Source organism: Zalophus californianus, chromosome 2 (assembly GCF_009762305.2).
Source record: "Zalophus californianus isolate mZalCal1 chromosome 2, mZalCal1.pri.v2, whole genome shotgun sequence".
Lineage (NCBI taxonomy): Eukaryota > Metazoa > Chordata > Mammalia > Carnivora > Otariidae > Zalophus > Zalophus californianus.
The window spans coordinates 152419719-152446714 of record NC_045596.1 but is presented as its reverse complement, the minus strand read 5'-3'; the positions used below and the strand labels follow the sequence as shown (position 1 = coordinate 152446714).

At 39.7% G+C, this 26996-nt stretch overlaps 1 protein-coding gene across 2 annotated transcripts in view; it reads left to right on the top strand.

Annotated features, from left to right (window-relative positions):
* EXTL3 (exostosin like glycosyltransferase 3) overlaps positions 1 to 26996 on the top strand; it is an 89869-nt gene that overhangs the window by 57449 nt on the left and 5424 nt on the right. For both annotated transcript variants that reach the window (XM_027598014.1, XM_027598015.2), the window contains exons 4-6: positions 3643 to 3770; positions 18522 to 18666; positions 23197 to 23325. In XM_027598014.1, the coding sequence (XP_027453815.1) occupies positions 3643 to 3770; positions 18522 to 18666; positions 23197 to 23325 (402 nt within the window). The remainder of the gene's footprint in view (positions 1 to 3642; positions 3771 to 18521; positions 18667 to 23196; positions 23326 to 26996) is intronic.

Sequence of the window (26996 nt, the reverse complement as noted above, 5' to 3'; positions counted from 1 at the left end):
AAGCACTATAGCTCTGAAGCAGAACTGTTAGAAGAAAGCTTTTACTCTTTTCCCCTCCTCAATTTTAGTTTGTGCAGTGTTTATAAGTGCAGAAATCTCTTTTTGGTTTTGGGGAAAAGGTGATTGTTCTTAAATGACAAACTACATTTATTCTTTGAAGTTTGCTGTACCGTCTTCTGATTGTTGACTCTAAATCAGGTGTCTCTACAGTGGCCCAAAAGACATTTAGGGCTGGATGATTTTTTGTTGTGTGGGAGCTTGTCCTGTGCTTTGTAGGATTTAGCAGCATCCCTGGCCTCTGCTTGTTAGACATGAGTAGCTTACCCCCTTCCACCACCAGTAGTGACAACCACAAACGTCCATAGATATTGTTTTAAATGTTTCTTGGTGGGCAGAATCACTCAGAGTTGAGAATCCCTGCTGTAAATTGTGAAAGCAAACTTATTAACCACAGTTGTTTGTGAGCTAACCAGAAATAAGCTGCTGCAATTCATGATGTTGTGTTTCTCTGAATTCTTAAATTATTTCTTTTATTCTGATGGCTATCCTGAAAATCTTGCTTCCATTCAGCTCAGAGGAGTTGTGCCAGGATGAGCAGAGGTAGTATGTGCACTGTATTTCTGGAATCCACAGTAGTTGTTCTTTTTTTTTCAAGATTTATTTGAGAGAGAGCGCGCTAGTGCGGGGAGAGGCAGAGGGAGAGGGAGAAGCAGGCTCCCTGTTGATTAGGGAGCTGGACGCGGGGCTCAATCCCAGGACTCTGGGATCATGACCTGAGCCAAGGGCAGACGCTTAACCATCTGAGCCACCCAGGTGCCCCCATAGTAGTTGTTCTTAATGGACTTGCCTCTTAATGGACTTTAATGACCTTGCTAAAAAAAAAAAAAAAAAAAAAAAAGATGTGAAGTCTAGGCTAAAACACATTTGGTATTAGATTTTCAGTTCTCAGTCTTCCAATGAACAAGCAGTCCTCTTGATTTGATTTACTTTGTAAATTGGATAAAAATTTTGGATATGCCATAGGCATCAGATCACGACTATTTTAGTTTTTGTTGTTGCTTCTTGTTTTTAAAGTGAGTTAGGTTGTTTATAAGATTGTCAAGTTTGGCTGATAAACAAGTTCCATTTTTGTACACAACATGGTGCTTGCTGTGTTCATTTAGCAGAGAGGTTGCTTCCTTACCTTTGCACAAGTAAGTGGTGGAGTTGGAATTTGAACTCCGGCTTTTCTGATTGACTCCAAAGACTTGCTTTTTCCACTACCAACCCTCTCAAAATAGGAATCACTGGGGGATTTTGCAGGTTCTGACTTGGTAGGTTTGGGGTAGGCCTGCATTTCTAAGAGAGTCCTAGGGAGGACAGCGAGGCCCCTGTTGCTGGTCTTTGGCTCACACTTTGAGTACTAAAGCTTTGTGCTATGTTCCTGGATTACTAATTTTGCTGTAGGTAATCCTCCTGCTGTCTAACCTGCAAAACTGATGATCTATAATTGAATATTCAAGAAATGGATTTTTCAGTTATTTCTTCTTCATTTTAAGCTATGTGTATTCATTCCTAGAGTTGAGGGGGGAGCTTTGTTTACCTGAACTGGCAGAATTGCAGTTCTGTATTAAGTGAATACTAGGCATGTTAGGAAAGTAAAATGAAGGACCAAGGGTAGTTTGTTGGGTGTGGTTGAGCAAACAGATGCCATAGTCCATTGATTGTAAGGTGGACATTATTAACATTTTAACATCTCTAAAATTGGGTGCATCTTAAGATAGATGGCATTTTGTGGTTGCTGAGGTTGGCATTTGGCTTCTGCTTCCGGCCACTTTCCTGCTCCTTGGGGATGGAGCCCAGCAGCTTCTATGGTGAGTACTTGATCGTCTCCCCCTCCTTGCTTTTTCCCTGACCCAGACCTCAGTGCTTTGTTCTGCAACTGCTGAATCTGAGCTTGGGAGACAAGGCTTTAAGCCCAGGGATTTTTTTATACTGGTCAAACATGCTTCAGGGCAAGGTGGATTTCTGTGTCTATCACTTACTTGGCTCTGACATCTGTTCTCTGTAGTAGCAAATCTATTAGAGATCCTTTCTTCTCTTGACTTGGGAGGAACTCCTCTGGGGCTGAGGCAAAGTCTTAAGAAGCTCTTTAATAAAGTAAACGTTCTAAGTGATAAACTATTTCACGTGCTTTCTTATTTGGCAGCATTTTTCTTTCTTGATGGTACACAATAATGTATTTTCCATAGGGCTTTGGTTTGATGAGAGCTCTAAATTTAATGTAAGTTTAGCAGAAGACTGCTTTGGAGTTAGAAGGCACAAGTTAGTGCCTTAGCTCTGTCATTTGTCATCTATGTACAAGGTGAGAGTTGGATCATATGATCTCCAAGGCCCTTTTAGCTCTGAACTAATTGGATTCTAAGTGTCTTAGAATGATTTAATTGAAGTATGTGGACTCTGCTCTAAGAACATAGAAATGATTAATTTTGAAGAGGAAGGAAGTGACAGGTGTGAGAGCTGGGTCTCTAGGGAGAGAATACTTTTGGTAGAAGAATAGGAGAAAAAGTATTTTAAGCTGAAGAGGCCATATTTGTGAGATCATAGGATTACCTTTGAAAACATTCATAAACTTTTGGGCCGTGCATGTAATTCCATTCATTAAGCTAGGTAGAGCTTATTCTCAGTACAAGTAAAAGTTTCTGTTGAAAGTAAGGTGACCCTTCCAGTCTTTCTAAAAAGATGATTCTTCAGGAAGTTCTCTTTGTTTTTGTTTTCTTGAGAATAAATTGATAGTTCCTCATTAGTTTGATTAATTAGATACAGATACCATAAAAATAAAATGAGCTATTAAAGTTGAATTGGTCATCCTCATTTGAGTATTGGGCAAGGTGATTAACAAAGCTACTACCTATGTTGTAGTAAACTGTACTTATCTAAGGGAAAGTCTAAATAAAAAAAAATTTTATTATATAGTTCTGTTTGGGCACTAATCTTTGTTTTATGAAGAAAATACTGCTTTGCATATATGGGTCACTTTGGATAGAGATTCTTTGAATAGGGATTTGCTGTGGACACAGCAGTTAATTTTTCTGAATTAGGTACCCCTTGCAAGAAAAAGTTTTTGTATGTGTAGTCAGTGCTACAGGTGGGAATTGCAAAGGTGAGGTAACTAACCTCTACTGGGTGGGCTCTCCTTTTTTTTTTTTCTTTTTTTAAATAAACCTTAAAATTAGGTATCAGAAATGACACAGACTCAGGAGATTTCTGAGTTGGGTTTTAAAATTTATGAGCAAGCCTGGGGATTCGAGCTGGGAATTATAATCTCAGTTCTGCTCTGCCATCTTGTGTTCTCTTGGGAAAGTTATTTTTGATTTCCCGAGACTGTGTTTATCACTTATGTAAAATAATCCTCAGCTTTAGCTTGTTTCACAAGAAAATTAGCAAATGACTAAAGCTTAAAATGTGAGCTCCTTATACATTTGCTGAATTATAAGGCAGTTCCTATTCCTGAAAGGCATATGCTAGGTTTTATAAGCCGTAGGCAACCAGGCAAGATTATTTAGTAAATTTAGCTACAGTCTCCTTTGACCTAAAGGCAGTTTTGGTTTTGCATTCTGTAATGCAGCATTGATCATTAGTGTTTTTACTTCCTCCTTACAGGTGGTCCGTACTGAGAAGAACAGTTTGAACAATCGATTCTTGCCCTGGAATGAAATTGAGACAGAGGCCATCCTGTCTATTGATGATGATGCTCACCTCCGCCACGATGAAATCATGTTTGGGTTTCGGTGAGCCGCTGACTTTCAAACAAGAAACACTTTCGTGTGCAAGTGACAGAAAACCAACTCAGACTTGGATTAGGCAGCAAGATGAATTTCTTGGCTGATGGTAACACAAATCCTCAGAGGTAGTAAGGGCTGACTTAGGACATAGCTGGATTTTGGGTCTTAGGTGATGTCGGAGAACTCCATTTTCTCTTCATCTCGAGGTTTTGCTTTCCTCTTTGTTGCCTTCGATTTTGCAAAGGCTCTTCCTCTAAGGCCAGAGAGATGGATTCTGTGATTGGCTGGACCAGGGTTATCTGCCTGGCCCTGGAGCTGCAAGTACATCATCTTCCTACCACAAACCACAGGGACTGAGTGGAGGAAAGGGGTAGTTTCCTGAAGGGAATGTGAGGTTTTTGTGTTTACAGGAATGGGGAATAGCTCCCAGTCAGGCAGAAGCAACATGTTGCTATGTGTTAGGGCAATGGAACAGTACCAGAGTCCTGGGGCTTGAAAGACTTAGGGAAAGATGAGGTTGGATGCAAAGATCCAAGAGGAAAAAGGGGGAGGAGATGGAGGAGGCGGCTCTGAGGGTGACAGTGCATGACATTTGTTGAACCCATACTGTGTGCTGGAGACTGGCTGAGCACTTTGTGTGGTTTATCTCAGTAATACTCCTAAAACTGGATGATGTAAGTTGTACTCATCTCCATTTTACATGGGACTAAATTGAGATCCAGGAGAACCAAACCATGACGCTAGGAAGTAAGTGGCAGAGCTGGAATTCAAGTGCAGGTTTGTCTGACTCCAGAACTTGGAGTCACCCATTACACTAACTATATTGTTTTCTTGACTCTAAGTAGTTCTTACTGGGGCTTAGATGAGGGAGCATTACAGGTAAGAGAACGGAGCAGATCAGGGCTATTCACAGTGTCTTATGGACTGATATGCAGGCCATGGGCAGTTTATTATCTGTCCACAGTGAGGTAAGTACAAAAATTGAGGGTAGGCCTTAGAGACTTTTGAAGCAATTTGACATTTACTGTGACATCCAAGTTTGTGATCGTTTTCTCACAATTCAGTTTTGGTAACATTAAATACAGTTCACATGTCATACAATTCACTCATTTGAGCGTATCATTCAATGGTTTTAAGTGTATTTACAGAGTTATGCAACCATCACCATGATCTTTTTAGAAATCTTCATTACCGCCAAAAGAAATCCTGTGTACCCATAAGTGGTCACTTCCCATTCCCTCCAGCTGCTCTAAGCCCTAGGCAACCATTAATCTACCTGTGCCTCTATAAATTTGCTTTTTGTGGACATTGTCTATAAATGGTACCATATAATATGTGCTGTTTTGTAACTGGCTCCTTTCACTTAACCAGTGTTTAAAAGGTTCATCCATCTCATAGCATGCGTCGATACTTCATTCTGTATAGATATGCACATGTTGTTCGTCCATTTATCTGTTGATGGGCGTTTGGGTCATTTCCACTTCTTGGTTATTGAATAAGGCTGCTATGAAAATTCATGTACAAGCGTTTGTATGCATTCGTATTTCCTTTCTCTTGCATGTATATGTTGGAATGAAATCACTGAATTATATAGTAACTCTTAAACATTTTGAGGAACTGCTATTTTGTTTTCTATAGAGGTTGCACCATTTTATATTGCCATCAGCAGTATATAAGGGTTCTAATTTCTCCATGTCCTTGAGAGTACTTGCTATTTCTTGTTTTTTACTTATAGCCATCCTAGTGTGTGTGAAGTGCTATTTCAGTATGGTTTTGATTTGCATTTCCCTAATGATTAATGAAGTTGAGTATCTTTTCATGTGCCTAGGAACCATTTGTGTATCTTCTTTGAGGAAATGTCTTTGCAGATCCTTTGCCCATTGTTATTTGGATTATTTATCTTTTTATTATTGAGTTGTAAGACTTAACAATCATTGGGAATGTGTGGTTTAGCCTCTGGTATGGAACTGGAGAATTGTTTCTGGCTGTACTACCTAACCTTTCATCACTCTGACTCTTCTCATTTGTTTGGGCATCCTTTGATCTAAAAACTTTTTCTTATCTCTCCAGTTTGCTTATTTCACCTGAATGGGAGTGGAACAGACCTAGGTTCAAAAGGACAAGGCAGGTATAACAAGAACTACCTCCTCAGGCAAAAGATAATATGGGTTTGGCTAACTTCAACTTATGTAACAAAGAAAGAGGCAGATAAGTTCTTAATGGACAGGTAAAACAAAGGGGACCCAAGAGAATTGAAACATACGCCCATAGAACAGTACACGAATGTTCATAGCAGCACTATTTATAATAGTCAATAAGTATAAGCAACACAGAAGGATAAATATCATATGATTCATATGATTCTACTTATATGTCAAATCCACAGCGACAGATAGTCGAATGGTGGTTGCCAGGGGCTGGAGGAAGGCAGGAATGGGGACTTAAGTGTTCTTGTTTTTTTTAAGATTTTATTTATTGGAGAGAGAGAAAGAGAGAGAGAGAGAGAGAGAGAGCAGAGGAGGGGGAGGGGCAGAGAGAGAGAGGGAGAGGCAGACTCCCTGCTGAGCTGGAAGCCCGATATAATTTGGGGCTCGATCCCACTGGGATCATGACCTGAGCTGAACGCAGAGACTTAACCGACTGAGCCACCCAGGCGCCCCAGGAGTTTAGTGTTTAATAGGCACAGAGTTTCAGGTTGGGAAGATGAAAAACTTCTGGAGATGGATGGAGGTGATGGTTGTACAGTGTGAATATATTTAATGCATTGAACTGTACACATAAACAAGATTAAAATGATAAATTTATGTTACATGTATTTTGCCACACACACAAAAATCAGTTGTTAAAAAATAACAGAAGAAATGTAAACAACCCAAACATCCATCAGCTAATGAATGGATTTAAAAAAAAAAAGGTTATATATCCATACAATGGAATACTATTTAGCAATAAAAAGGAGTGAAGTACTGATGTGAGTTACTGTATGGGTGAATCTTTTTTTTTTTTAAGATTTTATGTATTTATTTGAGAGAGAGAGAATGAGAGATAGAGAGCACGAGAGGGAAGAGGGTCAGAGGGAGAAGCAGGCTCCCTGCTGAGCAGGGAGCCCGATGCGGGACTCGATCCCGGGACTCCAGGATCATGACCTGAGCCGAAGGCAGTTGCTTAACCAACTGAGCCACCCAGGCACCCTGTATGGGTGAATCTTGAAAACAGGCTAAGTGATAGAAGCCAGGCACAAAAAGCCACATACTATTTGATTTTGTTTCTATGAAATGTCCACAGTAGGCAAATCGATGGAGTCAGGTAATAGATGAGTGGTTGCCATGGCTGGGGACAGAGGGAGATGGGGAGCAACTGCTCATGGGTATGGGGTTTCTTTTTGGAGTGATGAAAATATTCTGAAATTAAATAGTGGTGATGGTTGCACAGCTTTGTGAATATACTAAAACCCAATGAGTCAAACGCTTTTACTTGAGTGAACTTTATATGTGATTTATATCTCAGTAAACTTTATTGGGAAAAAGAAAGACAAGACAGCACAAGCTTAAGAGAAGGTATAGGATTATGAACTGTAAGGTAGGTTTCTTTATCTTCTCTTGTCTTGGAGCCGGAACGTGTGAATTCTACTACAGGACATTGATCTTTTTCTCTGTATTTCATGGCTCTGCTTTATGGTTTTCTTTTCCAAAGGGAACTAACCAAAACCTTTTCCTTTACCATGGTTTGGTATAGGTTCCTCAGTATTTTTTTTGGAGAGGAGGAAAAGGCTTATATACTATCATAATATAAGAAACATGGGATTTGGGAAAGAAACTCTTGTTTCTTAGGTAGGGAGCAAAATCTCACCTTATATTTTTTTACACATTTTTGAATTATTAGTTGATTTTACACTTTATTTTCTTACTGCATTTCAAATTATTTGGTCTTAATGAACCAGAAGGAAAAACATGGAAGTATTACCAACAAGATTAAGAATGTCTGTATGATAAAGTCCATATTAGTTTAATATGGACTTTAATGTACTAAATGTACATTAAATGTAATACTTTACATTAAATGTAAATGTACTTTAATATACTCTAATATCTTAAATATTTACTGATCTTTATCCAAAACTGTTTTGCCTAAGTTTCGAAGATCATAAAATCAGCTTTCACTTAAAAATTAACAGTAATGGGGCGCATGGGTGGCTCAGTTAGTTAAGCGTCCAGCTCTTGATTTCAGCTTAGGTCATGATCTCAGGGTGATGGGATAGAGCTCTGCATCAGGCTCTGTGCTCAGGTGGGAGTCTGCTTGTCCCTCTCCCTCTGCTCCTCCCCCTCTCCTTTCCCTCCCCACTCGCACGCACTCTCCCTCTCTCTCTCGATCTCTCAAGTCTTTAAAAAAAAAAAAAACTTGGGCTCCCTGCTCAGTGGGGAGTCTGCTTCTCCCTCTGCCCCTCACTCCCTGCTCAGTGGGGAGTCTGCTTCTCCTTCTGCCCCTCACCCACTCGTGCTCGTTAGCTCTCTCTCTCTTAACTAAATAAATAAAATCTTAAAAAAAAAATGAACAGTAACATCTTTTGCTTCATTCAGGTAACTCATTAAAAATTGTTTTGATCTTGCATACATAAAAATATGTCTTTATTTAAAATGTGTAGTATTTGAACTGTTAATAGTTTTTTGTTTTTATTGAACTGACTGTACTAATATGGAAATGATGTGTGGTAAATGATGTGCCAAAGTTCATACCACAAAACGGTTGAATTGATGCACTTATTTCCAAGATGATAGTATTTAAGTTTGAAATGTAAATAGAAGAATATTACTCATGATTCAAATTCTTCAGTGGAATTCTATCTTGATTTCATTATTTCTAAAATTTTCCTTAGTTTTTTGAAGTTTCATTTATCTAGCGAATTTTTTATTTTGAAGTTTGAGCTATAAAATTACCTTTGAAATTTTTTCCAGTTATAGTGTTTTGGGGGGCCCCTGGTTGGTACAGTTGGCTGAGCATCGGACTCTTCATTTCTCCTCAGGTCATCATCTCAGGGTCGTGGGATTGAGCCCTAGCTTAGTTCTGAGCCGGGAGTCAGCTGGAGTTTCTCTCTCCCAGTCCCTCTGCTCCTCCCTGTGCTCTCTCTCTAAAGTGAACAAATCTTTACAAAAAATATATAGTGTGTTGGTAATTAGAATATTAACACATTTAAAGAACAATTCAGGGGCCCCTGGGTGACTCAGTCATTAAGCAGCTGTGGCTGCCGTTAAGTGGCTGCCTTCGGCTCAGGTCATGGTCCCAGGGTCCTGGGATCGAGCCCCGCATCGGGCTCCCTGCTCTGCAGGGAGCCTGCTTCTCCCTCTCCCACCACGCCCTCCCGCTTGTATTCCCTCTCTCGCTGTCTCTCTCTCTGTCAAATAAATAAATAAAATCTTAAAAAAAAAAAAACAATTCATTAAAGGTAAAGTATACCAAAGCCTGACCTATAATACGGCACGTGTGTTAAAAACATTTAGTGCAGTGCAAATTTGAGTATAATATTAAGGAACTGATTATGTGCAATATTTTTATGTAAATTGGTAGCATTATTTATATTTGATATTTTATTTATTTATTTTAAAGATTTATATATTTTAGAGCCCAGGCACAGGAGCAGGGGAGGGACAGAGGGAAAGGAAGAGAAGCAGACTCTTGCTGATGGTGGAGCTGGATTCATCTAGATCTCACAACCCTGAGATCATGACCTGAGCCAAAATCAAGAGTCAGACCCTTAGCCAACTGAGCCACTAAGGTGTCTCCATAGCCAGTCTTTTATTTATTTATTTATTTTAAAGATTTTATTTATTTATTCATGAGAGACAGAGAGAGAGAAGCAGAGGGAGAAGCAGGCTCCCAAGGAGTAGGGAGCGCGATGCGGGACTCGATCCCAGGACCCTGGGATCATGACCTGAGCCGAAGGCAGACGCTTAACCATCTGAGCCACCCAGGCGCCCCTAGTCAGTTTTTTAAAATGCCTAACTTTCAAATACCCACTGAGACCATACGAACTAAAACTACTGATGTGTTGTCCCAGGAATTTAGTTAAGCCTTTATCTGAGTTTATCTTATACCGTTGCTTCCATATTGACTTTTTTCCTTATTATTCAATAAATAATTAACACCCAGTTGACTGTATCATGATTGACAGCCCTTAACAAATTAGATATGTTATCTTTTGGTATCATGTATGTAGCCAGTGAGATTCTGCCTTATTAAGAATTTATTACATTATATTTATTTAAATCAACCAAATCAGATGATTGAAATACTCAGTTTCCTATTCCGCTTTACGGGTAGTACTAGTAGGAGCAATAGGCATTTGAAGAGATCAGTATTTTTAGGAATATTGATAATAACATTTGGATGTCCCAGTGGTATTTATTAGCAATTCTTACCTTCAAATATATCATGAGAACATCTTACAGCTTTCTAGGTTAGTAATTTGGAGGCATTTTTAGGAAATAAATTAGGATTGAGGTGTAGGACTTGGTAGGAGATGGCAGAAGGCTCATCTAGAAGACTATTATATTGTGATAGAAGTTGTGGTTTCTCATCTATTGGACTAGATTAATTGCTTTCAAACTTAATAGAAGAACTCTTTTGGAATGAGATCTTTTGTTTTTTAGGAGTTGAAGTTCCACGTAAATGATGAGAGAGTTTCTCAGTTTAAATCTCGTTTGGGGGTGAGGCGGGGTGGGGATGTAGTGGTTCATTGTTTACAGAACTCCTGAAGCCCTTCTGCAGGGCTATAGGGTTCTGTAGAGCATAAGTGCTTTCAGCTTTCTGATTTTAGCCTATGAAATTGGGGAACTGATTTTATTTGTTCTACATTATCTATAATTTTAGAGATGATACAAAAGTTTATCCTAGAAATATACTGAATTTTCAGTTTATTACTTTTTTATTATGTTATGTTAATCACCATACATTACATCATTAGTTTTTGATGTAGTGTTCCATGATTCATCATTTGTATAACATCCAGTGCTCCATGCAGTATTTGCCCTCTTTAATACCTATCACGAGGCTAACCCATCCCCCCACCTTCCTCCCCTCTAGAACCCTCAGTTTGTTTCTCAGAGTCCATAGTCTCTCATGGTTTGTGTCCCCCTCCGATTTTCCCCCCTTCATTTTCCCTTCCTGCTATCTTCTTTTTTTTTTTTTTTTTTAAACATATAATGTATTATTTGTTTCAGAGGTACAGGTCTGTGATTCAACAGTCTTACACAATTCACAGCACTCACCATAGCACATACCGTCCCCAATGTCTATCACCCAGCCACCCCATCCCTCCCACCCCCACCACTCCAGCAACCCTGTTTGTTTCCTGAGATTAAGAGTTCCTCATATCATTGAGGTCATATGATACATGTCTTTCTCTGATTGACTTACTTCGCTCAGCATAATACCCTCCAGTTCCATCCACGTCGTTGCAAATGGCAAGATTTCATTCCTTTTGATGGCTGCATAATATTCCATTGTGTGTGTGTGTGTGTGTGTGTGTGTGTGTGTGTGTGTGTGTGTGTGTGTATACACATCACATCTTCTTTATCCATTCATCTGTCAATGGGCATCTTGGCTCTTTCCATAGTTTGGCTATTGTGGACAATGCTGCTATAAACATCGGGGTGCACGTACCCCTTCGGATCCCTACATTTGTATCTTTGGGTTAAATATCCAGTAGTGCAATTGTTGGGTCGTAGGGTAGCTCTATTTTCAACTTTTTGAGGAACCTCCATACTGTTTTCCAGAGTGGCTACACCAGCTTGCATTCCCACCAACAGTGTAGGAGGGTTTCCCCTTTCTCCGCATCCCCACCAACATCTGTCATTTCCTGACTTGTTAATTTTAGCCTTTCTGACTGGTGTGAGGTGGTATCTCACTGAGGTTTTGATTTGCATTTCCCTGATGCTGAGCAATGTTGAGCACTTTTTCATGTTTCTGTTGGCCATTTGGATGTCTTGTTTGGAAAAAAGTCTGTTCATGTCTTCTGCCCATTTCTTGATTGGATCATTTGTTCTTTGGGTGTCGAGTTTAAGAAGTTCTTTATAGATTTTGGATACTAGCCCTTTATCTGATATGTCATTTGCAAATATCTTCTCCCATTCTGTCGGTTGTCTTTTGGTTTTGTTGACTGTTTCTTTTACTGTGCAAAAGTTTTTTATCTTCATGAAGTCCCAATAGTTCATTTTTGCCCTTGCTTCCTTTCCCGTTGGCAATGTTTCTAGGAAGAAGTTGCTGCAGCTGAGATCAAAGAGGTTGCTACCTGTGTTCTCCTTTAGGATTTTGATGGACTCCTGTCTCACATTTAGGTCTTTTAACCATTTTGAGTCTACTTTTGTTTGTGGTGTAAGGAAATGATCCAGTTTCATTCTTCTGCATGTGGCTGTCCAATTTTCCCAACACCATTTGTTGAGGAGACTGTCTTTTTTCCACTGGACATTCTTTCCTGCTTTGTCGAAGATTAGTTGACCATAGAGTTGAGGGTCCATTTCTGGGCTCTCTATTCTGTTCCATTGATCTGTGTGTCTGTTTTTGTGCCAGTACCATACTGTCTTGATGACAGCTTTGTAATAGAGCTTGAAGTCTGGAATTGTGATGCCACCAGCTTTGCTTTTCTTTTTCAACATTCCTCTGGCTATTCGGGGTCTTTTCTGGTTTCATACAAATTTTAGGATTATTTGTTCCATTTCTTTGAAAAAAGTGGATGGTATTTTGATAGGGATTGCAATGAATGTGTAGATTGTTCTAGATAGCATTGATATCTTCACAATATTTGTTCTACCACTCCATGAGCATGGAACGTTTTTCCATTTCTTTGTGTCTTCTTCAATTTCTTTCATGAGTATTTTATAGTTCTCTGAGTACTGATTCTTTGCCTCTTTGGTTAGATTTATTCCTAGGTATCTTATGGTTTTGGGTGCAGTTGTAAATGGGATCGACTCCTTAATTTCTCTCTCTTCTGTCTTGTTGTTGGTGTATAGGAATGCCACTGATTTCTGTGCACTGATTTTATATCCTCCCACTTTACTGAATTCCTGTATGAGTTCTAGCAGTTTTGGGGTGGAGTCTTTTGGGTTTTCCATATAAAGTATCATATCATCTGCAGAGAGTGGGAGTTTGACTTCTTCTTTGTCGATTTGGATGCCTTTGATTTCTTTTTGTTGTCTGATTGGCTAGGACTTCTAATACTATGTTGAATAGCAGTGGTGAGAGTGGACGTCCCTGCCGTTTTCCTAACCTTAGGGGGAAAGCTGTCAGTTTTTCCCCATTGAGAATGATATTCGCTGTGGGTTTTTCGTAGATGGCTTTTATGATATTGAGGTATGTACCCTCTATCCCTATACTCTGAAGAGATTTGGTCAAGAAAGGATGCTGTACTTCGTCAAATGCTTTTTCTGCATCTACTGAGAGGATCATATGGTTCTTGTTCTTTCTTTTATTAATGTATTGTATCACATTGATTTGTGGATGTTGAACCAACCTTGTAGCCCAGGGATAAATCCCACTTGGTCGTGGTGAATAATCCTTTTAATGTACTGCTGGATCCTATTGGCTAGTATTTTGGTGAGAATTTTTGCATCCATGTTCATCAAGGATATTGCTCTGTAATTCTCCTTTTGGATGGGGTCTTTGTCTGGTTTTGGGATCAAGGTAATGCTGGCCTCATAAAATGAGTTTGGAAGTTTTCCTTCCATTTCTATTTTTTGGAACAGTTTCAGAAGAATAGGTATTAATTCTTCTTTAAGTGTTTGGTAGAATTCCCCTGGGAAGCCATCTGGCCCTGGGCTTTTGTTTGTTGGGGGATTTTTGATGACTGCTTCAATTTCCTTAGTGGTCATAAGTCTGTTCAGGTTTTCTCTTTCTTCCAGCTTTAGTTCTGGTAGTTGATACGTCTCTAGAAATGCATCCATTTCTTCCAGATTATCTAATTTGCTGGCATATAGTTGCTCATAATATGTTCTTAAAATTGTTTGTATTTCTTTGGTGTTGGTTGTGATCTCTCCTCTTTCATTCATGATTTTATTGATTTGGGTCCTTTCTCTTTTCTTTCTGATAAGTCTGGCCAGGGGTTTATCAATCTTGTTAATTCTTTCAAAGAACCAGCTCCTAGTTTCATTGATCTGTTCTGCTCTTCTTTTGGTTTCTATTTCATTGATTTCTGCTCTGATCTTTATTATTTCTCTTCTCCTGCTGGGTTTAGGCTTTATTTGCTGTTCTTTCTCCAGCTCCTTTAGGTGTCAGGTTAGGGTTGTGTATTTGAGACCTTTCTTATTTCTTGAGAAAGGCTTGTGTTGCTATATACTTTCCTCTTAGGACCGCCTTTGCTGCATCCTGACGATTTTGAACAGTTGTGTTTTCATTTTCATTTGTTTCCATGAATTTTTTAAACTGTTCTTTAATTTCCTGGTTGACCCATTCCTTCTTTAGTAGGATGCTCTTTAGCCTCCATGTATTTGAGTTCTTTCCGACTTTCCTCTTGTGACTGAGTTCTAGTTTCAAAGCATTGTGATCTGAAAATATGCAGGGAATGATCCCAGTCTTTTGGTAACTATTGAGACCTGATTTGTGACCCAGGATGTGATCTATTCTGGTGAATGTTCCATGGGCACTAGAGAAGAATGTGTATTCTGTTGCTTTGGGATGGAATGTTCTGGATATATCTGTGAAGTCCATCTGGTCCAGTGTGTCATTTAAAGCCTTAATTTCCTTGTTGATCTTTTGCTTAGATGATCTGTCCATTTCAGTGAGGGGGGTGTTAAAGTCCACCACTATTACTGTATTGTTGTCGATGTGTTTCTTTGCTTTTGTTATTAATTGGCTTATATAATTGGCTGCTCCCATGTTAGGGGCATAGATATTTACAATCGTTAGATCTTCTTGTTGGATAGACCCTTTAATTAGGATATACTGTCCTTCCTCATCTCTTATTATAGTCTTTGGTTTAAAATCTAATTTGTCTGACATAAGGATTGCCACCCCAGCTTTCTTTTGGTGTCCATTAGCATGGTAAATGATTTTCCACTCCCTCACTTTCAGTCTGGAGTGTCTTTGGGTGTAAGATGAGTCTCTTGCAGACAGCATATCGATGGGTCTTGTTTTTTATCCAATCTGATACCCCGTGTCTTTTGATTGGGGCATTTAGCCCATTTAAATTCAGGGTAACTATTGAAAGATATGAATTTAGTGCCATTGTATTGCCTGTAAGGTGACTGTTACTGTATATTGTCTGTGTTCCTTTCTGGTCTGTGTTACTTTTAGGCTCTCTCTTTGCTTAGAGGACCCCTTTCAATATTTCTTGGAGGGTTGGTTTTGTGTTTGCAAATTCCTTTAGTTTTTGTTTGTCCTGGAAGCTTTTTATCTCTCCTTCTATTTTCAATGACAGCCTAGCTGGATATAGTATTCTTGGCTGCATATTTTTCTCATATAGTGCTCTGAATATATCATGCCAGTCCTTTCTGGCCTGCCAGGTGTCTGTGGATAGGTCTGTTACCAGTCTAATGTTTCTACCATTGTAGGTTACAGATCTCTTCTCCCGAGATGCTTTCAGGATTTTCTCTTTGTCTCTGAGACTCGTAAGTTTTACTATTAGATGTCGTGGTGTTGACCTATTTTTATTGATTTTCAGGGGGGTTCTCTGTGCCTCCTGGATTTTGATGCCTGTTTTCTTACCCAAATTAGGGAAGTTCTATGCTTTAATTGCTCCAATATACCTTCTGCCCCTCTCGCTCTTCTTCTTCTGGGATCCCAATTATTCTAATATTGTTTCGTCTTATGGTGTCACTTATCTCTCGAATTCTGCCCTCGTGATCCAGTAGTTGTTTATCTCTCTTTTTCTCAGCTTCTCTATTTTCCATCATTTGGTCTTCTATATCACTAATTCTCTCTTCTGCCTCATTTATCCTAGCAGTTAGAGCCTCCATTTTTTATTGCACCTCATTAATAGCCTTTTTGATTTCGACTTGGTTAGATTTTAGTTCTTTTATTTCTCCTGAACGGGTTTCTCTAATAACTTCCATGCTTTTTTCAAGCCCAGCTAGTATCTTTAAAATTGTCATTCTGAACTCTAGTTCTTACATCTTACTAATGTCCGTATTGAATAGGTCCCTGGCAGTCGGTACTGCCTCTTGTTCTTTTTTTTTTGAGGTGATTTTTTCTGTCTTGTCGTTTTGTCTAGGTGAGAATAGTTGAATGAGAGAACAAAATGCTAACAGGGTAAAAACCACCCCAGAAAAATATACACTAAACAAATCAGAAGAGACCTGAAACTGGAGGAAAAGAAAGGGAAAGAAAGAAAAAAGAAAAAAAGAAAAAGATAAAAACAGAGAAACAAACAACAACAAAAAAACAGAATATGATCAAATATGATCAGGCTGGTGCATAGATCAGTGCTACACACTAGATTTTGGGCGTATTTTGGTCTGTTAGAAGAAAGTGCCTCCTAAAATTTTAAAGAAAGAAAAACTTATATATGTGCAAAAATAAGGGTAAATATGAAGGGATAGAATATGATTGTATAAATGAAAATTATAAAAGATTTTATAAAAGGTATTGATAGGATAAGAAGTTGGTTGAAAAAAGAAAGGATTTAAAAGAAAAAAAGGGGGAGAGAATGTGATCAGGCAGGAGACTAGAATAAAGCCATACACTAGAGATTTAGGCTATATTTTGGTCTGTTAGAAGAAACTGCATCCCACAATTAAAGAGAGAACAACTTATATATATATATATACCAAAAGTAAGGTTAACTACTATGAAGGGGTAGCATATGACTCTAAAAATGAAAAATAAAAAAGATTTTTTTAAAAAGGGATCGATAAGATGTTCGTTGAAAAGGGGAAAAAGAAAAATTCAAAAAAATTTTTTTAAAAAAGAAGGACTAAAGAATCATGGGAAAAAAGCCATGAATTCTATGTGCAGTATTCCCCTAGCGCTGGAGTTCTGCTCTTCTCATTGATGGGTAAGCTTGGTCTTGGCTGAGTGTTCTTGCTGGTCTTCTGGGGGAGGGGCCTGTTGCTGTGGTTCCCGAATGTCTTTGCCGGAGGCAGAATTGCTCCGCCCTTGCCGAGTCTGGGCTAAGTAATCGCTTGGGTTTGCTCTTGGGAGCTTTTGTTCCCTGCAGTCTTTCCGTACAGCTTTGGAGGACAAGAGTGAAAATGGCAGCCTCCCAGTCTCCACCCGGAGGAGCCGAGAACTCAGGGCCCCCCTCCTCAGTGCGCCCCCAGAGAAAAGCAGTCAGTCACTCCCATCTCCCTGGTCTCCGGCCGCACTCCGTGCTCACCCGGCCTGTGACCAAGCGTTTCTTTCTCTGGCACATGACCCTGTGCGGCGTCTCCAAACCCAGCAGATGCACTCCCGCGCCGCTCCTCCCAGGGGAGGAAGGCGAGTCTCTCCGGATCTGTCACTTGTTGGGTCCCTGCTGGAGGAGCAGTGGCCTGACTGTGCCGCGGATCACAGTCTATGGCAACCCCGAGCTGAGAGCCCACTCCTCGGCTCCGTCTCTGCACCTGGCTTCCCTGCTCCAATACCTGGGAGCTCTGCCACACTCAGGCACCCCCGGTCTTTCTGTGACCCCGAGGGTCCTTGGACCACACTGTCCCAGGGAGGGTTCCACCCCCCGCTTAGCCACTGGAGTGACGTCCCTCAGTGGAGCGGACTTCTAAAAGTTCCGATTTTGTGCTCTGCGGCTCTATCACTTGCCAGTAGCTGCCGATGGAGGCCCCATCCCCAGCCGTCTATCTTCCTGAATATTGCCTCGGATTCACTTCTCCGCACGTTCTACCTTCCAGAAAGTGGTCGCTTTTCTGTTCAGAGTTGTTGCTATTCTTTTCTTCGCTCTCCTGTTGAGTTCATAGGTGTTCAGAATGGTTTGATCTCTACCTAGCTGAATTCCTGGGACCAGACGAAATTTGGATCTCCTGCTCTTCTGCCATCTTTCCTCAGTTTACTATTTTTTAAGGATTTTATTTATTTGAGAGAGAGAGTGCACGCACTGGAGGCAGGGCAGGGGGATAGGGACAAGCAGACTCCCCTTTGAGCAGGGATCCTGATGCGGGACTCGATCCGAGGAACCTGAGATCATGACTGAGCCAAAGGCAGATGCTTAACCGACTGAGCCACCCCAGCACCCCTCAATTTATTATTTCTTGCATTTATGAATCTTTCATTTGTATGGTCCTAAGATCACTTCTTTTAATGGTGTACGTACCCCATTTTGGAAACTCTTAACTTCATTTATTTCCTTCCCATGTTATTCCAGCTTGCTCTTTCTGTAAAAGCTGGAGAAGTGCTGGCGGCTGAAGTTAGAAGAGCAATAAGCAGGTGCTTATTAAAGAAGCTACATATAGCACTGTTTGCTTGTTCTTATCCTGTTTTGCCTGTGACTAATTTTGTTATTTTAAAATTTTTTATGAGGGGGCACCTGGGTGGCTCAGTCGTTAAGCATCTGCCTTCGGCTCAGGTCACGATCCCAGGGTCCTGGGATCGATCCCTGCATCGGGCTCCCTGCTCAGCCAGGAGCCTGCTTCTCCCTCTCCCACTCCCCCTGCTTGTGTTCCCTCTCTCGCTCTGTCTCTCTCTCTCTGTCAAAGAAATAAATAAAATCTTAAAAAAATTTTTTAAGAGGAGAAAAGACAAGCTCAAGGGCCAGAGCCTGCAAGACAGAGAAATAATTTTAAGTGTTTCTGATAATCTTAGAGCTTTGTACTCAGGTGTGTGCATATATTTGTGTTTTCTGAGGGTGTGGAGAGAAGCACGGGACCGCATTGTGGGTTTCCCTGGCCGTTACCATGCGTGGGACATCCCTCATCAGTCCTGGCTCTACAACTCCAACTACTCCTGTGAGCTGTCCATGGTGCTGACAGGTGCTGCCTTCTTTCACAAGGTAAGAAAAAGCTTGGTAAGATTGGTGTGAACTTTGTTAAGAGTTGAGCCTTTGTGTGGTAGTGAAATGCTGCCCTAAAGTTAGCCCTCCTAATGTTTCTTATATGTCCCTTGTATGCTAGACATGTAAGTTATTTCTGTTTTTAAAGACTGTATTCAAGAATAAACCCTGGGATAAAATGTCAGGGTGAGAAGGCTCCCTGCACAATTGCATGTAGGCTATTAGGAAAATTAGTTTGTTTTTTCTGGGCATTGGCCGTCCTTCTGTAAAATTGAGAGCCTTGGGCTAAAATACTGTTGTTTTACCATTGTTGTCCCAGACATGGCCTGCCCAGCAGAAAGAAGGCTGGTTCTCTTCTGACTCAGGTTAACCCACCACTATCTCAAGCTCCATCATGAGCCTCTGTTGTGGTTATGCAAGTTTTGTTTATTCCTTAGAGCTTTCACCATGGCACACATCCCAGTTTTTATTGGATATCTAAAATGCAAATCCCTCCAGTCATTACTTCTCTCCTGTATTGTTATTGCTAAGCTTTTTTTGCTCCCGACTCATCTTTCCTCTGTACCTTTTCTGTTCTGTAAAGTAGCCATTGGCCACACATGGCTATTGAGCGCTTGAAATGTGACTGGCCAATGTTGAAATGAGCTGTAAATGTAAAGTGCACTCCAGATTTTGATATGTTAAAATGCAATTATTTTGGATACACTGGGTTAAATAAAATATATTCTAATTAATTTTACTGTTTCTCTTTTTAAAAATGTGGCTAGTAGGGATGTCTTGGTGGCTTAGTCAGTTAAGCTTCTGACTTTGGCTCAGGCCATGATCTCAGGGTTCTGGGATCGAGCCCTGTGTCAGGCTCTGCGCTCAGTGGGAGGTCTGCTTGTCCATCTCCCTCTGCCCTGCTCGTGCTCTCTGTGTCTCTCTCACAAATTAAATCTTTTTTTTTTTTTAATATGGCTACTAGAGAATTTAAAGTGACAGATGAGACTCACATATCTTAGATAGTGTTGCTGTATACCTTCCCTCCCAGGTACTTCTTCTGAGCTCTGAAGACTCCCTCTTCTGAGGTGGCCAAGTTGACTGCACCCCCTCCAGCCCACTTCACAGAATGCCTCCTCTCTTGACCTAATTAAAACCCATCTTTTCTCTGAGGACAGTGCTTCCCCTTTACCTTGTTCATGTATTTCTTCAAGGGAGAGTGATTGAGTCTACTCATTTCCCCAGATGTGTACTTTGGAGCAGGGAAGGTAAAAAGAACCATTTTTATTGCTTACTGATGACACTTCCAGACAGTTCTCAGCTATCATATAAAATCTCATTTGAGGCGCACAGCATCTGTCTTGTTGCTCCCATCTAGCAATCTCCTAGCCATTTCTTTCTGGTCATCAAAGACCTTGGCACATGGCCCGTCCTCCTGATCTCCCCTCCAAGCCCTCTCTCATTCTGGGCAACTTCATTGCTCTCATGGAAGACCCATCCACCATACTGTTTTCCCCATAAATGTTGAAGTATCTCAACCTTCTAACTTCTGTATCTAGTGCTCTTCTTACTTTGGTCTTTCCTAGATGTTCTCTCATAGCTCAAGGTCTTGGGGCTGAGCACCTACAGGCTGGTAATTTCTGTGTCTATATTCCTGTCTTGGTTGTTCCCTGATGCCTGTACTCATATAGCTAATTGTTTTCAGGAACCCACCCCTCTTATGTCCCTCTGGTACCTCAAATTGACATCCCAACTTTCTCCAGGCTTTGTCCCTCATATATTTCAAATTTCAGATGGTGGCATCTTGCGACCCACCTCAAACAGAACCTTGAAAGTCATCTTACTAGGGACATTTTGAATCAGGCTAAGAAATCATTACATTTTCAGCTTTTTTTTTTTTCTTTTTACAACTTAATGTGTCAAGCTGATATGCTTGTCCCATTCTTGAACCTCACCCTCATGCTTATTTTCCAAATGTGGGTGGGCTTTGGTTGGGATGGGGGATGCTAGTAGGATTAGGAAGTATCTGGCTGAGAAACCGTACCTAACTAGGAGTCCTTTATTTTCACACTGGTCATCTGAGAAAGAACCACCAATTTCGAATTTACTTGTCTTCTGAAAAGTCTGCCTGTTCCCAAATTCTGATTGCTCTTTAAAAGTTAACAGCAGCAAGATCCTGTCATTTTCAAGTAATAAATAATTTACTTAGTAAACCTTGGAGTTTTTATTTTCTTTTTGAAAATCTAGAGTAAAGGTAGCAGCCCTCAAGCCTGTGATTTACAGAAATGTTTATTTAGTCCCCCACTGCTCCCCACCCAGCATGGAGCCCAACGTGGGGCTCAATCTCATGACCCTGAGCTGAAACCAAGAGTCGGATGCTTAACTGACCACGCCACCCAGGCGCCCCTTGACTTTTTGTTTTAATTCCAGTTAACATACAGTGTTATATTAGATTCAGTATATTATTTTTTAAAATCCTGAATTGAACACTGTGTTATGGCAAGTCAGAACTCTTATTTCTAAATTAAACACGTTTTTGATACTTGGTTTTAGTCACTGTCCCTGTAAGAAATACCATATTGCTGTGCTTATTAAGTGATGATACTCATCCACTAAATTGTGTTCAAACTGGGCTAGAATTTTCATCTTCTGTAATGCCATTTAATTTTTTTTTTTTTAGCAAACTAACAAGAAAGTGTTACTTTGTCTTAGAGTAGGTTCTAAATCCATTGAAACTTCATTTAAAAATATTTTTAAACATGTTAAAAAATTTTTATATGTTTTAAAATGTGCAGATATGAAAGTGTTTATTGATTTATGGCATCAATCATAATCACATAATGGTGGAAATACTTCTAAGCATTTGTTTTCATAATGCTTTCTCCATTTTTCTAAAAAGGCAGTTCTTTCTTCTTGTTATGTCACCTTTCCCTTGTTGACGATATGGATTGTGTTCAGTAAATATATTCTCATTAGCATACTGACGACAGCCACTGACCATTTAAAGGGTCAACAAGGGGCCCCTGGGTGGCTCAGATGGTTAAGCGTCTGCCTTCAGCTCAGGTCATGATCCCAGGGTCCTGGGATGGAGCCCCACATTGGGCTCCCTGCTCAGCGGGGAGCCTGCTTCTCCCTCTGCCTCTGCCCCTCCCCGCCGCTCATGCTCTCTCCTCTCTCTCTCTCTCTCTCTGTGTCTCAAATGAATAAATAAAATCTTAAAAAACAAAAAGGGTCAACAAATTTCAATCATCTGTCATTTTATAAAGGAAAAATGTATAATTTATCTTTTAAGTTCACCATCCTTTAAGTACTTTGCCACAAGATAACCAGCAAACCACTGTGTGGTACAAAAATTTTATGATCATTATTTCATTACATAGATTCTAACTATTTAAGGTGATATATATAAATCAGTTTTATTAGGCACCTCACCTATTCATTCATCAGCAACATTGCAACACATCATAGTTGATATGTGCCTTGTTTATAGCATTTGTCCATTTCTGTGGTATAAATATTTTTAGCATGGCTGATTTCAGGTTATAGATATGAGTCACTGAACTTGGAGTTGGAAAGGGATGGGCAGTTCTATAGTATTTTCACCATACAGATATGATAGACATAAATAACCTCAAGATAATAGTAAAATGAAATAAACAATAGTAAAATGAAGCTAATTAATTAAGTGATGTGCTTTAGCTATTTATTGGTTTTTAATATAGCTTATTTAATTTTAAGTTTATGTAAGTATATTTTTAATAATGGCTATTTTTCATAACAAGCTCACAAAATTCCTCATAAAATTCTTGAAAATTTAGCGGTTGACATTCATTAGCAGGTGTGAGCCAGCTTTAGCACACCATTTTGTGGGCCTTTCAGGACATCTTAAAAACATAGGCCTTTACTCTGAGTGAGATGAAAAACCGCTGAGGTTTGGAGTGACATGTTCAATTGCACTTGTGTTTGAACATGGTCACTCTGCTGTGCATAGAATGGACTGGAGGGAAGAAAATATGGGAGCAGGGAAACTGTTTAGGAGACTATATGAATAATTAGGCAAAAGATGATGGTGGCTTGGAGCAGGGAGTAGCCAGTGGCAGTGGTTAAGAAGTGATCAGATTCTAGAATCTATAAGTGGAGGAACTGAGGGATTAGATTTTTATGGCTCTATAACCAGGCTTTCCCCTCACTTATCCCTTATTGCCATTGTCACAGATAGAATGGTGTTTATCTGAACCACTGTCTGACCTAATTTGATAAATCTTCATATTGTTGTAAAATCACTGAGGTACCATGGACCTCAAAAGGGGGGTGATGATGGCAATGTGCGTGTGTTAATTATTTATTGCAGAAGATCTGCCTTGTAGGCTGTTAACATCCCTGGCCCCAACTCCCTAAATAAAGGGAGTGGTGATTCCTCTAATGATCATCACACCCAACCTCCTCCCAACCCCTCCGCTTCCTAACAGCCCCTAGATCCATGTATATTTTGGCTGAAAGCCAAAGAACTGTGGCCTCTAACAGAGTATGTGATCTTTTTCTACCCGACAGTATTACGCCTACCTGTATTCTTACGTGATGCCCCAGGCCATCCGAGATATGGTGGATGAATACATCAACTGTGAGGACATTGCCATGAACTTCCTTGTCTCCCACATCACTCGGAAACCCCCCATCAAGGTGAGGGTCCCAGTACTTATGGGACTGGGGGTGCATGCATACTTAATTCACTTATTTTGCAATAATGCAGTATGAAACTCATCATACCTCAGAGTCCTCATCTGTAATTGTCTTTGGGTTAAATGAGTTGTTAATATAGGGACTCTTAACTACTAAGGGGTAAATGGACAGAACTCAGAGGGTTTGGAACTTGAATGGGAAACATGTTACATTTTAATTTTCGCTAATCTTTAACGGATTCAGCATTTCCGTCAGTTAGGAAACATGTGACAGTTCCTAAGAGTATTTGCAATAACTGCGATTTGTCAATAGTAGAACTCATAGATATTTTCATATCCCATTACTTTTGTTGCTACATCTTAAAGTATTATTTATGTCCATCAGTGCTTTAAAATTACTGTGGGGCGCCTGAGTGGCTCAGTTGGTTAAGCAACTGCCTTCGGCTCGGGTCATGATCCCGGAGTCCCGGGATTGAGTCCCGCATCGGGCTCCCTGCTCGGCGAGGAGCCTGCTTCTCCCTCTGGCCCTCCCCCCTCTCATGTACTCTCTCTCTCATTCTCGCTCTCTCAAATAAATCTTTAAAAAAAAAAATAAAAAAAATAAAATTACTGTGTTTTCCATAGACCCATGGCACAAGAAATTTAAGGTTTTGAGTTAATCTGTGTAAAGACATTTGCTCAAAAACAAAACCAGAGGTGCCCTCAGAATTCTAGAAATTTGAGTTCTGTCTTTGTCTTTGAGCTAGTGAATATATTTGACCAGAATATAATAATTTCATACTCAGTGTACAGAAAGACCAGTTACATCACCTTCTATGTCATCATTGCAGGTTGGAGACAAATGAAAGCTCTTCTGGTGGGGATTAGGGTAGGCCTGGTAAGGACCTTGCAGCAGTTAATACTTGAGAATCTGTCAGTTCAAACTAATTGTATCTATGACTATGGTCTGTCAGTATTTATGTGATGGAGTCATACCTGATGTCCTTAGGGTTAATAGGCTGATTAAGATCTTACTGTCATTATTGTTAAAAAGGCATATTATTTAATTTTATAAAATAACAAGTTTACCCTCATGTATATCATTAATAATATAATTAAGTGGATATTTCATTCTTCTTATATTTTGAAGGTAAGTTATAGATGAAAGTAACCACCAGCCTCTGCTAATGATACTCAAATCATATCTTTAGTGGTAGTAGAACGCTAAACAGAAGACATTGGGTCCATGCAACAAAGCATAAAAAGAGATAAAAGCAGTTGGGGGCCTTATGCATTCATTTATACCTAATCAAACTTTTTCAACCAAGTATAGCTTGGCATTATAACTTAACTCCTGATTACCCCATAGTTTTTTCTATTCCTGGGCCTTCTGCTAAAGTCTCACAAAAGAAAAATAATTCGCAAAATAATGCACCAATTTTTTTAAGCTGTGATTAATTGTTATAATTATTTATATAAAAGTGTAGTGTGTTTCCCAGGTGCAGTGGTGGCTATTAAAATAAATATTAAAATATTTGTTTTCATTTTATGTGATGTTAAATGAAAAGCCCACTTCCTTATAAACTTTAAGGTAGGGAGACGGGTCTTAGAAAGAAATTAATGATCGGTGCAATTTTCTTTTCTTTCTTTATCCTTTCTTATGTAGCCAGGGACTAAACTTCATCCAAGATGTATGCTTCTATTTATACTTCCCTAGTAGATCAGAAGACATTATCCATGAAAATTTAAAGTATCTGAGTGATTAGGTGCCTAATAATATCATCAGTCACCTGAAGCACTCGCAGACATGATGAATTTTTCATCCTTATTAAAGCGTGTTTGTCTACCGTATTATTAGGCCGGTGTTTCATTAGCCAAACCGTCTCTTCAGTGTAGAGAGTAAAACAGAAATATTTTGCACATAGTATACATGATCCTTACCAAGTGAAAACTTGAAAAATGAGTATTCTCTGCGAATTTTCTCAATCTTATGGGAATAGAAGAGTTCAACTCAAGATTAGGATGACTTTTTATTTATTTTATTTATTTATTTAAAAAGATTTTATTTATTTACTTGACAGAGAGAGACACAGCGAGAGAGGGAACACAAGCAGGGGGAGTGGGAGAGGGAGAAGCAGGCTTCCTGCTGAGCAGGGAGCCCGACGTGGGGCTCGATCCCAGGACCCTGGGATTACGACCCGAGCCGAAGGCAGATACTTAACTACTGAGCCACCCAGGTACCCCAGGATGACTTTTTAAAATCAAAAGATTCAATAGGGGCGCCTGGGGTGGCTCTGTCGGTTAAGCATCCAACTCTTGATCTCAGCTCAGGTCTTGATCTCAGGGTCATGAGTTCAAGCCCTGCGCTGGACTCCATGCTGGGTGTGGAGCCTACATTAAAAAAAACAAAACGAAACAACAAATTAAGAATGTCTTCAAATTCTGAATCTAGTTATGTACTATAGAACCAGTTTGAGCTAAATATTTTAATTTACCTAATTTTATCAGGTATTTATACTATTTTATGTTCTAAAATGGTCATTCTTTTTTTTGCTTTAACTACTTCAAATTTGCACTATCAAACTATATTCTCTCTCTTGTTATGATTAAGAAGGTATGACTGTTCTATGTGATTAGCAGTGTTCTTTCAAAAATGTTAATATCTTCACAGTATTGAGTAAATAGAGAACAGGGAGTTAATTTCATATTATTGGTTTGAATAATGTTATCTTTTAAGAAGGAGAAAGATCTAGAATGTAAACAAACTTCACTGAGAATAAAGGATTTCAAAACTCAGTAAGCATTTAGAAGATGGATGGCTTAGGTGATAAGGAAGTGGAGGGAGGCAGCATAAGTACACATCTTAATTCTCTGGTAAAGGAGGTTCTCAACATCTATTAAAGGATTTTCCTTACTATTGCTGTGCATGACACTAATACTTCCTGAATTACCTGGAACATTTCCACATAAAATATAATCCATGGTATTGGTTAAGTAAATGTTTAAACTTCTTTTTATAGTTTAGCTGTTGCTTCATCTTTCTTAATTCCTTTCTTTGTATGTTTTATTATGTAATACAGTTTTCTATAATATATAAGTATATATACAAAAATATATACAAATGTACTTTATAAATACACTGGAGTTGCAGTGTCAAAATTTTTTTTTACTGATGGGACACATGATTAGAAACCACTGCTTCAGTGAAAACAGTATAAAATATCTTTTTGTGTCAAGTGAAATCATTTGCAGGGTAAGGGGCTTTTCCCCTGTGGTTGGATGCTGGCATCTGGGATGAGGAGGAAGATTGTTAGGTATAGGGAGGACCAAGGAGAATACCATACATAGATGCTGTTTGAGAATACTCTTCTCTTGACAGATTCTTGACAAGGGAGGATGGTGGGAAGAGTGGTAACTCACTGCTCCCTATAAACCACAGGAGTCCTGTGAGAACTGGGGAAGTGGGGAGTCTGGTGGGAGTGAGAGGAAGAAGTAGGGAGCCTGGTGGGTCCCTTTACAGAGACCGCTACTGCGGAAGTCCTGACTCCCTCAAACTTGCGGCTGTGTGGTGAGCTGCCCTTGGGGCACTGACCAGTGCTCTCCTCTGTTTGAACTCTGGAGACCCGGGTTCTGATGGCTGTTACTGGCTATATATGTGATGTTTACTCTTTAGCTAAAAATTACGGGATGGGC